The sequence below is a fragment of the Giraffa tippelskirchi genome, chromosome 2 (genome assembly GCF_054371585.1).
Source record: "Giraffa tippelskirchi isolate mGirTip1 chromosome 2, T2T-mGirTip1v1.2.pri, whole genome shotgun sequence".
In the NCBI taxonomy this organism is placed as follows: Eukaryota; Metazoa; Chordata; class Mammalia; order Artiodactyla; family Giraffidae; genus Giraffa; species Giraffa tippelskirchi.
In genome coordinates this window covers 26,677,916-26,693,713 of record NC_137276.1, presented here as the reverse complement: position 1 = coordinate 26,693,713, position 15,798 = coordinate 26,677,916, and the positions used below count along the sequence as shown (strand labels likewise).

The 15,798-nt window shown below is 52.8% G+C and overlaps 1 protein-coding gene across 27 annotated transcripts in view; it reads left to right on the top strand.

Annotated features, from left to right (window-relative positions):
• Nucleotides 1-15,798, top strand: part of NEURL1 (neuralized E3 ubiquitin protein ligase 1) — a 75,188-nt gene that overhangs the window by 36,134 nt on the left and 23,256 nt on the right. For 6 of the 27 annotated variants that reach the window (XM_081544078.1, XM_081544218.1, XM_081544209.1 and 3 more), the window contains exon 1: nt 5,707-5,925. The exons of 7 other annotated variants lie outside the window; for them this stretch is intronic. In XM_081544078.1, the coding sequence (XP_081400204.1) occupies nt 5,892-5,925 (34 nt within the window). In that variant the 5' untranslated portion in view covers nt 5,707-5,891. Of the gene's footprint in view, nt 1-1,068; nt 1,170-5,673; nt 5,951-6,899; nt 7,538-15,798 lie in introns of those variants that run through there. 14 more of the 27 variants (XM_081544014.1, XM_081544199.1, XM_081544024.1 and 11 more) reach the window with 5 other exon arrangements.

Here is a 15,798-nt window from a genome sequence, read left to right as displayed (position 1 = left end):
TCTGTCCTTTCTGTCTGGCACGGACGGTGACCCCTCTGTCTAGTCCAGGCTGGGCACTCTGGCCCTGAGTCCCAGACCAGGGGAGCAGGAGGAGGTGTGTTGAAGTCTCGGAGGGTCTGAGAAAGGGTTACTTGGCGTTGGGCCTGGGACCTGGGAGGGGTGCCCAACTCCAGGCTGTTTTCTCAGATTCACTTTCAGTCCCCGCCCCCGTCCTGCACCTGTTGTGTTCCCATCATCCTGGGCGCTGGCAGCTGTCACTGCTGGGGCACCTGTCCCACCCCTGAGGATGCCCTGTGGGCTCCCTGGCTCCGGTTTCCTGCTCTCTGTCCCTGTGCGGCTTTGTCCTCATCGCCATGCGCTCGCTTGCTCTCACAGGCTCTAGGCAACAACCTCCACTTTAGGTTCTGGGTGTGGGAGGCAGCTTTTGGGGGTTCGCTACTCCCCGTTCTTCAGTACTAGGCCCAATCTAATCAGGCAGGGACCATGGCCCTAGCAGGTCAGCCTTAAGCCCCAAATGCCAGGTGACTCATCAGCTCAATCAAATTATTCCTTGTTCTTAATTTAAAAAAAAAAAAAAAAAGACATTAAAGCGGCCAGGAGTTGCCTCCCAACTCCTCGTAGCAGGGCCGGCTCCCCTTCCTGGGGACTTCAGGGCCCACCTGTCCTCTGACAGCCCCTGGGACTCGCAGTTCAGCCTCTCTGCTCTGCTGGATGGCTTCCTGGATACCAACTCCTCCTTTGCATCCTGGGCCCTTTGTGGTCACCAGCCTGGTCCTTTATACCAGGCTCCTCTGTCTACCTCCCCCACTGTAAAGAGAAGTTATCGCCTCTCCTTGTCCAGTCTTCATGTTGCCTGATGTCCTGACCTGTATGTTATGGTAAACGCAGAAGACATTAAACTGAGTTCAGTGCTCCTGCCTTCTACCCACTGTGCAACCAGGGGAAAGCTCACGATCTACTCGGCCTCATTGCTGCACCCGAAGGTGGTGGCTGGACCCAACACTCTCTCGCATCCCCTCCCCTTCAGAGAGCTTAGGGTCTCTGACTTTAATGGTTTCTCTTGTCCAGGGAACGTGTTCCAGGTTTTATTCTGCCATTGTTGGGTCTCTTCTAGACTTTGCATTCTGAGAGGTGCTGGCTCCTGGGAGATGTGGATGAGGAAGAATGTGGTAAGGAGAGGGTTGAGGTGGGGAGCTTGTTGTGGGGACCAAGAAGGGGCCCAGGAAGGAAGGAGAAGCAGGTGGCAAGGGGTCAGGAGAGAGGAGTTGGCTGGGAGATGAGGGGGACATTAGCAGGGTGAGGATCTCAGGAGCTGAATGGGTTCAGAGAGGGGGAGTGTTCCCAGGATGGGGCTGGAGGGCAGAGGCTGGAGGGTCTCAGGAGCTGAATGGGTTCAGAGAGGGTGAGTATTCCCTGGATGGGGCTGGAGGGCAGAGGCAGCAGGGAGCTAGCTAGAGAGGGAGGGATCCTTTCTGAAGCCTGGGCAGGCTTTTTGTCAGCCCAGTTGCTCCCCAAGGGCACACCCAGGCCTGCCTTCTGCCTGTGTGCTCTGAGGGACCACAGCCCCTTCCTCCTCACCCCCAACGTCAAGGATGGGTCTTCTTCCTCTAAGATCTCCAGGATGGGCTCTCCTGTTAGCAGATGGGAAGTCAGGCTTGGGCAAGACCACAGTCTCCCTCACCTTCACCCAGGCTCCATCCCTGGGATGTCACCCTGGGCCTACTGGACCATTCCTAGGCCCTGCTTCCACCTAGAACCCTTCTGATTCCTTAAGGAGATCATTGTCCCCCTGTCTTCTCTTGCCCAAGAAAGAAGCACTCCTACCTTTTCATCTGTTCTGGATAAAGTGTGAGTTTTGAATGTCAGGCAGATCTGGGTTTGAACTCTGCCTTGAGTGTTACCCAGTTGAACTCTACTTTGAGTAGAGTTTGAACTCCATGTCAATGTAACCTTCCTGTCTCAGTTTTATAGCCTGCAAGATGGGGATGATTATAATCCTGCAGGGATATGGTGGGGTGGGGTAGGTGTGATTATGTGTGTGAAACACTTAGCACCATGTCTGGGCCATAGCAACTGTTCAATAAATGGTGGCGCTCGTAGTCATTTCTGTAGATTGGCTTGTAGATTCCCCTTTCACATCCCCTTTTCACATCCTTTCTGGCTACAGAACAAAGTACTGCAAATGTTCAGCCAGAGCCAAAGGAGCCTCATTCCTTGATCCCAGCATGGTTCCTGCTTGGCTTCTGAAGGGCAGAAGTTGGGTCTCACTCACTAGTGGGTGCATCGTTGGCACGTAGTAAATGCTGGATGAATAAATGAATGATGTAGGTCAGGCGTTTTCTCACCCCTTTTAGTGACAGAATCCTTTGGCTAAATGAAAATTTATGTGATGCCTCAATGAACAAAACTGGGAAGCGGGGCAGCACTGGCTCCCATGTCATCTGTACAGGCCTGGACACTGCCCTGGGGAGGCAATGGGGGCAACCAAGTCACAGGACATTGCCACTTCCCATTTAAACTGGGGACGTGGATTTGTAGGAAACAGAATCCAGGGGATCTGCTAGAAAACTCCTCAGACAGTAGTGCCATAAAGGCCCGGGGCCGCTCAGGCTGTCTCAGTTCTCTATTCATTTTCTCTCACGTGGCTGGAGTGTGGACTGCCGTAAACTTGAAGGACTCTCCCTGCCCCCACCCACTACCCATCTCCAGAGCATCACACAGATTCAATTCCATGGGTAAGTGATTTTCTGAGAGCCAGCTCTGTGCAGGCACGATGCTAGGCCCGAGGAGCAAGGGCAAGTCGAGGACCAGCCTGACCCTGTGGATGTTGCTGTTTTCTCCCCTGGTGCCTTCCTGCCTCCTCTGTGCGTTCAGCACACCAGATGGCAGAGTGACCTTTTAGCAGTTCAGACCTGGTGTTGCTGCCTCCCTGATGAAGTCCGTCAGGAGTTCCCTATGGCTCTCAGAAAAAAGTCCAGATTCTTCGCCCTGCTCTTTGAGGCCTTTCTGGTGTGTCCCCAGCTCCGCTAGTTTTGCCATCAGAAAATCCCCCTGGGCTGCTCTTGCAGTCCCTGCTCCATCCTTGCTTCTTGAAAGGGCTGGGCTCCCTTCAGCCACAGGGCCTTTGCATGTGTTATGCTCACTCCCCAGAAGCACTCCCTCACCCTAACCTACCTCTGCAACACAGGAATGCACATAAAATTATCCTTCACTGTTCCTTTTCAGGAAAGCCTGCCCCGAGCCCCCCTTTCTTCCAGAACACTTTCCTAGAATTGGGATAGCATCTTCCTCACTACACTACTTGACAAATGTCTGTTTCTCTCTAGACTGTAGGTCCACGAGAGCCAGGGCCTGTCTACTGTCGATCACTGTGGCATCCCCAGTGACCAGCTTAGAGTCTGGCACACCGTAGGTGCTCAATAAGTGTTAGTCATGTTGAATTGCTGAAATGCATGCAGGAAGCCAGGACAGGCAGACAAGGCCATGACTGTCCCTGTGTAGGGTGGAGTAAGACAGTGGATTGGGAGAGGCATAACTCAGGCTCAGAGGAGAGACAAGGTCCAAGAAGGGAGACTCTTGTCTGCCCTGGGGGCCCTAGTGGGGCTTCCAGAAGAAGGATTTCCAGTGCTGGGTGATGGTGGGTGATCAGGCTGCCCAAAGTGGGAAAGGTTGGTGAGGAAAGGCTAATCAGCTGGTGCTTTTAAAGGCAGGTGGGTTGAAGGGGGTTGACTTCTGCTTTGTAGGAACAGCCTCCAGAGCAGCATCTTTGCCTCAGTTTCCTCATCTGTAAAATGGGCATAAGAATGCAGTTGATCTCTTAGGGTTGTGGGAGAACTGAACAAGTTAATCTGTGTCATGTGTTTAGGACTGCCTGGCACACAGTGAGGCCTTGTGTTTGCTATTTCTGTGATTATTTACCCTGGAAAAGTGTTTGGATTGTTTTCTCTTGATCAGATTTTGACTTATCCTTCCAGAGGAACTGTGTGTACATGTGTCATGGAGTGTATATGCGTGTGTGTGGCCACATACAGCCAAGCATGTGCCCGGAGAAAGGAAGCACCCTGTGTAGAATCGGGTGTCACAGCTTCTCCCGGGGAGGAGTCTCAGGCCAGCCTCTGGTTTGGGGGGCTGTGACACTGTGTGCTTGTGGGCTTGTCCAGCTCTCTGGCTTGGTGACCCTAGGTCCATACCGGATGCCCCTCCTGCCTCGCTGCCCCTCCCCCAGGCCCACTCAGGAGACCCCCACTCAGCAGCAGGGTCCTGAGCTGAGGGCAGGATGCCCAGACCAGCCCCTTACAGTGCCTGGGCCTCTGAGTTCCATCTGACACCTTTCCCAGCCCCACCCCTCTGCCCCCTAGCCTTCCCTCCCCACCCAGATCTATCCCCGGGAGCCCACATCCCTGGACCTGGAGACAGGAGCTGTGGCCGAGCCAGGGCCTGGGAGGAGGGGGCAGTCCTGTTCTTCTGGGAGAGACTCCGATGGTGACGGCTGGGAGATTGTCTGCTTGAATCCCAGCCTTGCCCCGACTTGCTCAGTAACCTGAGCATTTCAGAACCTCTACTTTCTCTTCTGTAAAATGGACATAACAGAAGCTTCTGCCACCTGGAATAGAAATCAGATCACACAGGTGGTGCCTGCTACACACTTAGGGGCTGGTCTCTTGATGATGCCTTGGGGTCCCAGCATGCTTGCCCAGGGCCGGAGGGCCTGCCCTCCCACCACCCTCTGCCCTCTTGGCCCCCTTCCGTCCCCCAAGGTACAAGGTTCTGCACCTCAGGATTTCTTCAGAGGCTTCACGAGTCTGTGGGAGTGAGCATGTGCCATGTGTGTACACTGTGAGGTGTGTCTGTACCAGGGGTGTGTACTGGTGAGCAGGAGGTAACTAAATGTGCACAGTGATGAATGCTTTCAAGTGCTTTTGAGCCTGTGTTTGTGCACATACCTGTGATGTGGTATAGACAGGCAGTGTGGTCTGTATATGCTGGTGTGTGTTTTGTGTGTTTGTGATGAAAGAGAAGGTTTGGTGTGGGGGTAAAGGAATCTAACCGCCCGCCCCCTCTGCAAGACTGCCTGAGTTTGCCTCCCAGCCCTGTCACCTTCTGGGTAGGTAGCCTCTTTGTGCCTCAGTTCTCTCCTCTCATTTCTCAGTTAGCAATAATGATGGTACCTATTGATAATAACCATGTTCTGACCTTGTCATTCAGCCTGTGAGGACCAAAGGGGTTAATATGCATGGAGCACTTGGAAGAAGCTAGGAGGATGTCAGCTCTTTGTAATTAAGCTGCATGCGTGAGATTGTAAGCCCCTTGAGGCCAGAGACAAGGTCTGTCTTGCTCACCACAGTATCCCATTGTTTTCCCAGTGTCTGCATGTAGTAGGTGCATAACGCGTGTGAATGTCTATAGCCTAGGTGAATGGTGAGGTTGTGTGTATGTGTGTGTGTGTGTCTGTGATGGGGAATGTGCATGTGTGCGTGCGTACATGAGTGCGTGTGTGTGTGTATGTGTTCTGGCTGGGGCATCTCCAGTGCTTTCTGGAGCTCGGCTATTTCAGGAAGCCTCTAGTCTCCTCCTCCTTATGTAAATAAACATGACAGATCCCATCGCCTGTACCAGTGCGGGGAGGTGGGGGAGGCTCCGGGAGTGGGTGGGAGCTGGGAGGCGGCTCCGAGCGGGGCCAAAGGGGCGTGCATGCGTGTGTGGCCCGTCTTGCGGGCAGTGCACCGTGTGTGTGGGGGCGCGGGAGGGGCAGGCTCGGCCCTGCCATGCCGGCTGCTGCTGGCCACGGAGGAGGAGGAGGGGGGACAGCGGGAAGGGAGCTGGCCGCTAGGGCAGCTCGGTGACAAGGCCAGCCGGCCAAACGGAGGTGGCCGTGTTCCCCGCTGCCCGCGATGGGGGGACAGATCACCCGGAGCACCCTCCACGGTAAGGCCCTGGCTGACACCTGAAGGTCTGTACATCCCCAGCCTGGGGACCACTTGGGGAGGCTGGGACCAAGAGGCACTGGGGCTGAGGGCATGGTCATCCCCCCTGCCTCTTGGGGAGGCTCTGGGACCTTGGAAGGGGGTGACTTTGAGTGACAGGCACTGGGGCAGAGGGGACGGAAACAGGAGGTGGGCAAAGCAGGAAGAGGGGTTTTCCCCGGCAGTTGGTCAGGCAGCTGAGTCTCCCCACAAAGTCTCCTCATCCTCTTATCTCCCCCGGGTGCTGATCAGCACCAGGTGGGATGTGAGGTCCGGGGTCCATAGGTCCCTCTCCTAGAACTGAGGCAACCCTCAGTTAGACTGCTGGGGGGATCTGTTTGTGGGTCCTGGGATATGGGCCATGGAGGTCAGTGCTGTGCTCCATGATGGAGCCGTGGAGAGATGTGTGGATACACGCGTGTGTGCATGTCTGTGCCCAATGGAGGTGTCTGTGCGTGTGTACCTGTGCTGACTTGTGCCTAAGCACACAGGGGTGTGCAGGTGACACCCCCACATTGCCTGATCTCAGTTCTGAAAGCATGCGCTCTGCCGGGGAGGTCAATGAACCTCTGATTCCTGGGGTTCACGTCCGTGCTCACTTAGACCTCAGGCAGACCGGGAGGCTGGCAGGTGAAGGGGTGGGACAGAGGAGTGCTAGGTGGCTGCTGCCTGCCCCTACTCCTCTCTCCTCGTCTGCTTGGCTCCAGGGCTGTGGTCTTGGGAGGAACATGGCCGATGTGGCACGAGACCCAGAAGGTGAAGCCTTCCCAGGGACTTGTTTTGTCATCGCTGGGCCCCAGAAGTTGGGGTTCCTGTACAAACTGGCTGGCGCCAGAACAGCATGGGCTGACCTTGGGGAGTCCCTGCTACACTCCCCTCTGTGTGCCTCCTCCCTCCTCGGGCAGGGCATTAGGAGGTGGGGCCGCCTCCATCTGCTGGGTTCAGTGGGCACCGAGGAACCAGGAAAGGCCTAGGAAGGAAGGAGGGTGGTGGCAGGAGCGAGTGGGAAGCCGTGGCCAGGACTGGTGACCAGGGGACTTCCCCTTTCCAGGCCCTGGACTTTGATAGAGTAATTTCTAATTAAAAAAAGAAAAAGGCAGGGAAAGAAACGTGGGAAAAGCAAATCATTGGCTCTCTTAAAAGGAAATGAATTTTGTCCTGGGCCCAGAGGGCTAAGTGACAGATGGAAGGCCCTGGAAGACACATAATCCGGAGCTGGCCAGAGGCAGTGCCAGTGGCCTGGGCCTTGGCCTGAGACTTGGACTGGCCTGACCTGGGCCTGGCCCTTCCTATCTGTGGGGCGGGGGCTCCTTTTGGGCTTGTTGGCCCCAGTGGGGCCTGCTGGCATAGGGTCTGGAGCCGACTGGCATTTTCCACTGGAGTCAGACTTGGGCAGGCCCGTGGCCTGGGAAGGATGGAGAGGCCCTCAGAACAGGCTCAGGACACAGTGTGCCATCTTCAGCTGTCTGGGAGCCCGGGGTTCAGAGGGGAGCGGGACCCCAAGAGTGCCTGAGATGGCGTGTGGCCATCAAGAACTCCTGCTCTGGAGGAGACGGACATGAGTGGCAGCAAGGGCAAGTGTCTCCTCGAGCCTTGGTTTTCTCATCTGTTAATGGGGCTAATGATAGTAGCCTCCTCATAGGAGTATTGTGAGGACTGCAGGAGACAATGTGAATAAGGACTGAGCACAGGGAAAGCCTAAAGGGCCTGGAGGGGCGTTCTGAGGTGTATGTCCTATTCCCCCCTCTCTCACAGAGAACAGGAGGATAGCTTGGGGGGGAGGTGCGCTGAGACTCTAGGAGTCGGACCATTGGATGAGGGCCTTGGCTGCCAGCCCCTTACCTGGACCACTCTCCTCAGCCTGGGCCCCCATAAGCGGACCCGAGCTCTGCCCTCAGCCTGCCATCAACATGAATAGGTGGGGGGAGTTGGGGGTCGTGGAGAGTGAGTGTTTGCCTGTGCCCACAGAGCCCCTTAGCCAGGACCCTGCATGTGTGTCCACACCTATGGGTCCCCTGTAGCTGTACCCTGGCTGCTTCAGTGGCTCTGGTTTCACCCTCTTTTGGGAGGTGAGTTGGGGGAAGTGGGAGATGCCAGGGGCTTGGTCCTTCCTAGGGGTGCTGTCAGCCCTGCAACCTGACTGAAGCACAAAGGTCCTTCGTTCTTGATTGAGTGCCTGGGGGTTTGGTTTGGTTGGGGCTGAAGACGTGGGGTTGCTGGGTTACAGTGCGAGGTGAAGGGTTGTGTGTGGGTTTCTCTAGTGGTATGCTTGTGGACGTGTCCTGGTGGTTTGTGTTTCTGGTGTCTGCTGATTGTATCTGAGTTTTAGGCCTCTGTATGTGTGTACCTGCAGTATGTGTACCTATCCGTGTCATGTTTAAGAGGCCGAACGTTTTGTGTCTGGGTTTCCATGTGTGAGCAGCCACATTTGTGAAAGTCTGTTATTTGGTAGAGGTCAATGTTTCTGCACAAGTCGTGTGTGTGTGTGTGATCGGGCTGGTGGTGAGTCGGGCTCCTCTGGGATCAGCCTGGCAGGGGACCCTTGGGAGAGATTAATTCTCATTTGGAAAATGGTTTCGGCAGTTACACGCTTGATCTCTTTCATGAGGCAGACTTCCAGAGCTACTCCCTGTCTTGAGGGCAGGATGGGGGTGGGGGAGAGCACAGAGAGAGGCCCCCCATCCCTCTCCTTCCCACCCTCCCCTCCTCTTCCCTCCCACCTCCTTCACTTTCTTCAGTGCTCCCCACCCCCCTGTGACCCAGGGCAAAGGATGGGCTGGTTGCTGAGGGGCTGATGTGCGGAAGACACACACATATGCACCCAGATACACGTGTCACCCTTGGGTTGGTCTCTGGACCAACAAACCCCAGATGCTGGGTTGCAGGGGCCTGAGAGATTGGCTCCCACTGTCCCTTTACAGAAGGGGATGCTATGGCTCAGAAAGGGAAATGGCTGACTGAGGTCCCGTAGCTGGCGGCTCAGAGGGAATCCAGACCTTGTCCCTTCCGCAGCTAACTCCCTGCTTCCCCTCCATGGTTCCTTAATTCTTACTCCGGCAGCAGGGGAGAGGCCATCACAGGGACTTAGGCGATCTGGGATTAGCATGGAAAGAGCCGCCTATCTCCCAGCAGCAGCTCTGGAGGCTTTTAGGCCAAGGTGAGCTCCCCAGAGCCTGGCAGGTGTGTCTATGAACACAGGTGACACACACACATACACACCACTTATGCCTGTAGGTGTGAGGAATTAGGCTGATCCCTATCGGTTCTCTTCACCCAGCTGTGTGACTCTGGGTCAGTGCTTTTATTTGTCTGAGTCTCAGTGGGTGGGGGTGGTAAAGGTTACCTGGAAGGATTGTGGAAAGAGTAAGTGAGCTAGCAGGCATAAAGGGCAGCCCACCTGGTGCACAGCCAGCACAGCGTACATGCATGTGAGGGTCTCCACAGAGGCACCTCCAGGCCTATGTGTGCTCAAAAGTGTACACACACACACACACACACACACATACACACACACACCATACACCCCGGCTGCCTGTAAGGACCAACACTGCATCTCTGCTTCCTCCAGCCTTGGCAGGCTCCTGGCACAGTGTGTTACCTGGACACTGTGTCCCTGTTAGGCACACACCTGCTGTGTGTATATGCACACATGTGCATACAGAGGACAGCTGGGGGTGATGGTCTGTGTGGCACGTGGACAAAGCCACGCTCCCCCTCATTCTCTCCGGCCTGGCTTGGGGTGCTTTGTAGGGGCACTGGGAAGACAGGGGCTCAGAAATGTCATCATCTGGAATCCCCTTGTGGAATCTTGGGGTGAGGAGGGGGAGGAGGAGGGCTGGTTCCCTCACTGCAGTGCCAGTGTTGGGAGACACATCTGTATGCACATCTGGCTGCTAGAAACGTCAGGGACTGGGATGCTGTGGAATGAATGAGAGCAGGAGGCTCTGTGTGGAGATTAACTTGGTTGCGAGGGTGCCCATCCTGCCCACGCCCACTCCCTGCCACTCTCCTTTGCCCACCTGGTCACTGGATCCATTTGATCTTCCAGGGAGCAGCAGGACCTGCTCCGCCCATGGCCAAGCTCTCTGGGTCAGATGATCAGGTGCTAACATGTCCCCTAACCCTAAACAACAAAGGGGGTGCGTGGGGGCAGCAGAGGTCATGGAGAAACTGACCAGGGTGGAGTGGAGGGTTCACACTGGGCAGAGGGGACCGAGCATGCTGGCTGGCTAGCTGCAGCCCAGTGAGGATGACTGCACAGCCAGACAGGTCTGCAAGTCAGAGCCCAGCTTCACTGCTTACTAACTGTGTGACCCTGGGCAAGTTACTGCCTCTCAGAGCCTCTGTTTCCTCATCTGTACCATGGAACTAAGTGATCTGTATTGATGCATAACAAATTACTCCGAAAGTTAGTGGCTTAAAACAGCAATGTGCATGCTCGGTCACTCAGTCATGTCCAACTCTTTGTGACCCCATGGACTGTAGCCCGCAAGACTCCTCTGTCCATGGGATTTTCTAGGCAAGAATATTGAAGTGGATTGCTAGTTTCCTTCACCAGGAAAACAGCAAACACACATTTAATTATCTCACATTTTCTGTGGGTCAGAAATCTCGACACTGTAGCTGAGGCCTTCAGTTTAATGTCCTTCTTTAAGTTATAGTCAAGTTGCTGGCTGGGGCTGCAGGCTCATCTGAAGGCTTGAGGGGGAGCCCCATCTAAGCTTGCTTACTTGGTGATTGGTGGTCCCCAGTCCCTCCCATGTGGGCGTGTCCACAGGGCCACTTTACACTGAGGCTACTTTTCCCAGAGGGAGCAACCTGAGAGGCAAGGGAAAAAAGGTGGAGGCTAAGGGCTTTTTACAACCCAGTCTTGGGAGTGCCATCCCATCACTTTAGCTGTATTCAATTTGTTAGAAGGTAGTTGCTAGGTCCACTCCACACCCTAGGGGAAAGGATTACGAAGGGGCTTACAGAATTACAAAAGGGACTGCCAGGAGGTGGAGGTGGGGATCACTGGGGACGTCTTCAAGGCTGCTTCCCACATATCCCTAACTGTCAGGGCTTGGCAGAATGAGATGAGGTTGTACAGGAAAGGCATCTGGTGTGAGTTCCTGATTCAGAAGAAAAAAAAATCAACCCTTGCAATTTTTCTCCTTCTGCCTGTAGGCAAGTGGGGAGTGCTGGAAGGTTCTGGAGCAGCCTGGACTGTAGTTAAGCATGGAGTGTGGGATTCTGGTTCTGGGCAATGAAGGAAGCTGTGCCTTTAGTCCCCACTTTCTCTGATTTATCCACTGGACACCAGAAAGAGCAAGGCACCAAGTGGGTGCTGCTTGGTCACTTGCAAGTTTTCAATGGACTGAAGAAGTGAACAGGGGGAGCTCATTCAGTGCTTTATTGGGTACCTGCTTTGTGCGCTGAGCTAGGCACTACCTCAGCAGTAAAAAAGGCAGTAAAAACAGCAGTAAAAAAGACAATGGTCTCTGCCCTCAGGAGGCTCACAGTCCATCAGCGAGACACATAAATAATCCGTAGCCTTTCCTAGCCAGAGAGCTGCAGAACACAGAAAATGGTCTGAGTGACTCTTTTCTCACATGTCCAGAATCATTCTGGGTGTGAGGAAGACAAATTAATGCATTGCCTACAGTGGATGTCTCAAGGCATTTGGGCTGAATTCTGTGGAGGATCCAGATTTGACAAAGACTGCTTGGGTGATGGAAGGTCTGTTAGGGGCATATGGGACCCCGGGACCTGGTTTGGAGATGAGAGAGATTTCTGGGAGAAGGTGGGCTTTAAAATCAAGGTCTAAAGGCTGAGTGAGAGAAATGCTGGTTTATAGGTGGGAAGGAGGAAGGAATGCTTTCCAGAAGAGAAACAGGCTTGGGCCAGGCCTCGAGGCTAGAAGCAGGTGAGGGAGGTGGGCCCCTGGAGGGAACCCAGAGAAGTTCACATCTGGCCAGTTTTATAATCTCTCACTTGAGCCCCTCGCCACCTGCTCTCTGGCATCCTCTGAGTCTTCCCTCCAGAGGAATCCCTGTTCAGTGACTGTGTGTAAACTAGCCCACGTCAGGACCACTCTGCAATCTGGGTTTTACGGTGTTTGGGGTAAATGAAAACAGAAGTGTCTGGCCTCTGACTGATATGAAGTGAACTGATCATTTCCTATGGTGGTGGTTGTTGCTTTTATAAGAAACAATGAGACCTTATCTTGGGATCAGGTGTTAAAGTTTGAAAATTTCTTTTACATCCATGAACTCACTGGGTTCTTACAATGGCCTGGAGAGGTGGGCAGGGCAGCTATGATGACTCTGTTTTACAGAGAAAGAAATTAAGGTCCAGAGGGATGAAGCAACTTGCCTAAAGTCACACAGCAAATCTGTGGCATGATCAGGGTTTGAACCCAGGACCTCCTGTTTCCAGGGCTCCTGCTCTTTGCCCTGTTCCATACTGTCCAGAAAGTGAGACAAGCCTCCCTCACTAGTGATGTAAACGATCATGCCAGCACTGGTATTCAGGTCCGCAGGTTCAGAACGAGGCCATCTTGAACACAGTAGGAGCCATCTGGGCCTTGAAAGATGGGTGGGATTTGGAGAGGCGTGGGTGGGGCAAGGAGAGAAGATATGCAGGGCGGGGGAAATAGCTTGACCAGAGGTGTAGGAGAGCATAGATTGATGTTAATTGAAACAATAATATAATTATCTGCAACTGTGGGCTTCCCTGGTGGCTCAGACTGTAAAGAATCTGCTTGCAGTGCAAGGAGACCCAGGTTTGATCTCTGAGTTGGGAAGATCCCCTGGAGGAGGGCATGGCAATCTACTCCAGTATTCTTGCCTGGAGAATTCCATCGACAGAGGAGCCTGGTGGGCTACAGTCCACGGAGTTGCAAAGAGTCAGAGACAACTGAGCGACTAACACTTTCACTTTCACACTTTTAATTACAACTATTATCAATAATAATAGAATTATTATTACAACAACTACTTACTGGGTTAGTTTTATTTTTTAATTAAAAAAATTGTATTGTGATATAGATTTAGAATGTTGTGATAGTTTCAAGTGCAAAACAGACATACATATACACGTATCCATTCTCCTCCAAACTCCCCATTCAGGCTGCCATGTAACATTGAGCACAGTTCCCTGTGCTATACAGTTGGACCTTGTTGGTTATCCATTATAAAATGTAGCAGTGTGTACATCTCTATCCCAAACTCCCTAACATCCCTTCTCCCCATCCTTCTACCCTGGAAACCTTAAGTACATTTTCTAAGTCTGTGAATTTGTTTATGTTTTGTAAATTCATTTTTTTTTGGTAATGAATTTTTTGCAGATTAATTTTTTGGTAAGTTCGTTTATATAATTTTAAAAATTAGACTCTACATGTAAGTGATATCATATGTTATTTGTATGTCTCTGTCTGACCTACTTCACTTAGTGTGATAATCTCTAGGTCCATCCATGTTGCTGCAAATGACAGTATTTCCTTCTTTTTTATGGCTGAGTAATATTCCATTGTATATATGTGCCACATCTTTATCTACTCATCTGTGGATGGACATTTAGGTTATGTCCATGTCTTAGATATTGTAAATAGTGCTGTAATGAACATTGGGGTACATGTATCTTTTCTAATTATGGTTTGCTCCGGATATATGCCCTGGAGTGGGATTGCTGGTAAATATAGCATCTCTTTAATTCTTGTAAGAATGCCATGGAGGTCTGCTGTGGTCACCATTTTACAGATGAGAAAAATGAGGTCTCAGAGTTGGGTTTGGAGGCAGCAGGCTTGGGTTTGGATCCGGGCTCTTCACTCCAGCTGGGTGATCTTGGTGAGTAGCTTCACTTCTGAGGATCTGTGTCATTGAGAGTGTCATGAAAACATTGTCTGTTAAGCCACAGCTGCTGCTGCTGCTGCTGCATCACTTTAGTCGTGTCCGACTCTGTGCAACCCCATAGATGGCAGCCCACCAGGCTCCCCCATCCCTGGGATTCTCCAGGGAAGAACACTGGAGTGGGTTGCCAGTTCCTTCTCCAATGCATGAAAGTGAAGAGGGAAAGTGAAGTCACTTAGTCGTGTCCGACTCTTAGAGACCCCATGGACTGCAGCCTACCAGGCTCCTCTGTCCATGCGATTTTCCAGGCAAGAGTACTGGAGTGGGTTGCCATTGCCTTCTCCGTTAAGCCACAGAGAGGTTGGTTATTGTCATAAGTATTGAACAGATACTCAGTATGTCCTCCTGGTTTCTCCTTGGCAGCCCAGCTCAGTGCAGCTTAGGTACCCAGGGCTCTGCCAGGATGGCCCTGGGGCAGGGTATGGGCGGGGGTGGTGAGGAGGTCACTCCAGAGGCTACACTAGGTCTGGGCATCCCCAGCTTGGACCCCATAGAGAGCCAGGAATGTGGTCTGGAGTTGGCAGAGGGTCATCCAGAGGGCTGGCCGGGCTTGTTTCTGGCAGCTCATAAATGCCCAGGAGGAATGGGCTAGGGTGGGGTGGGGAGAGTTTCCATTGTGTCAGCAGCAGCTTCGCCTGAGTGGGTGCTCCCACTATGACTCCCCAGAAGCTTGTAAACCTGTCATGAAGGGGAGCCTCCCTGGGAGCAGATGGTGAGACTGGGGCTCCACCCAGGAGCACTGGTCACTGGGGGAGCAGTTGTGCAGCTCACAGGCCTCCTGGCATCTTCACACCTTTTGCTGTGACTGCTCCCCTGACTGGACCTGGCCAACACTTCCTCCACACAGCCTTCCACCACTATGCCTGCCATCTTGGGCTCATGGGGAAAATGATCTCTAGTGTCAGCCACTGAATAGGGTAAAGGACCCCAAACATGACACTGGGAGATCGGGGTTCAAGTCCCAGCTCTGCCACTTTATTGCTGTGTGACCTCAAGCAAGTTGATTAACCAGTCTAATTGGCAGCTCATCCATGGAATGGGGGTTTTAAGGGGTCATACTGTATGTCAAAGTGCACTGGGGAGAAGCCCTGCCCTCAGCTGCCCCTCTGGCCCTTGGCGTCAAAGCTGTCAAAGTGAAAGTGTGAGTCGCTCAGCCGCGTCTGACTCTTTGGGACCCCTTGGACTGTAGCCCGCCAGCCTCCTCTGTCCATGGAATCCTCCAGGCAAGAATACTGGAGTGGGTTGCCATTTCCTTCTCCAGGGGATCCCTTTGTTCCTGCTTGTTGTATCATAGTGCTGTTCCTTTTTATTGCAGAGTTGTATTGATTGTGTGGGCGTACCATGTTTGATTTATCCATTCACCAGTTGGAGGGCATTTAAGCTATTACCAGTATGGGGTTATTATGAATAAAGCTGCAGTACATTTGTGTACAGGTCATTGTGCAGATGTTTCATTCCTCTTGGGTAAGTGCCTGCGAGTGTGATTGCTGGGTTATATGATCGGCATTTAACTTATAGGGAACTGCCAAGCCATCTTCCACATTGGCTGCTCCATTTTGCATCCTAGCAGTGATGGATGAGGGCCATGTATAGAAATGGTTTGCATCTCTGTGTTCTGGCGGCATACACACGTGTACTGTGGAAGAGGCAAGATAATAGAAGGCCAAGTATCCCCCTGTGTGCCACATGAGATAATTTTAGGTTTGACCCAGGTGAATATTTTTTCAGGTTTTATCAGTTGTGACCATATTTTAAAGTGCATTTTTAAAAAATGTATCCAAACCTTTGCTCTCTTGGCTGTTTATGCCGAGTAGCTAAGACCTGGGCCCTGCAGTTAGATTGCCTGAGTTTGGCTCCAAGAGCCCCATCCTGCTGGCTGTATGACTTTGGGCAAACCGCTCAATCCCTCAGAGGCTGATTCCTTATCAGGAAAATGGGCTTGTACT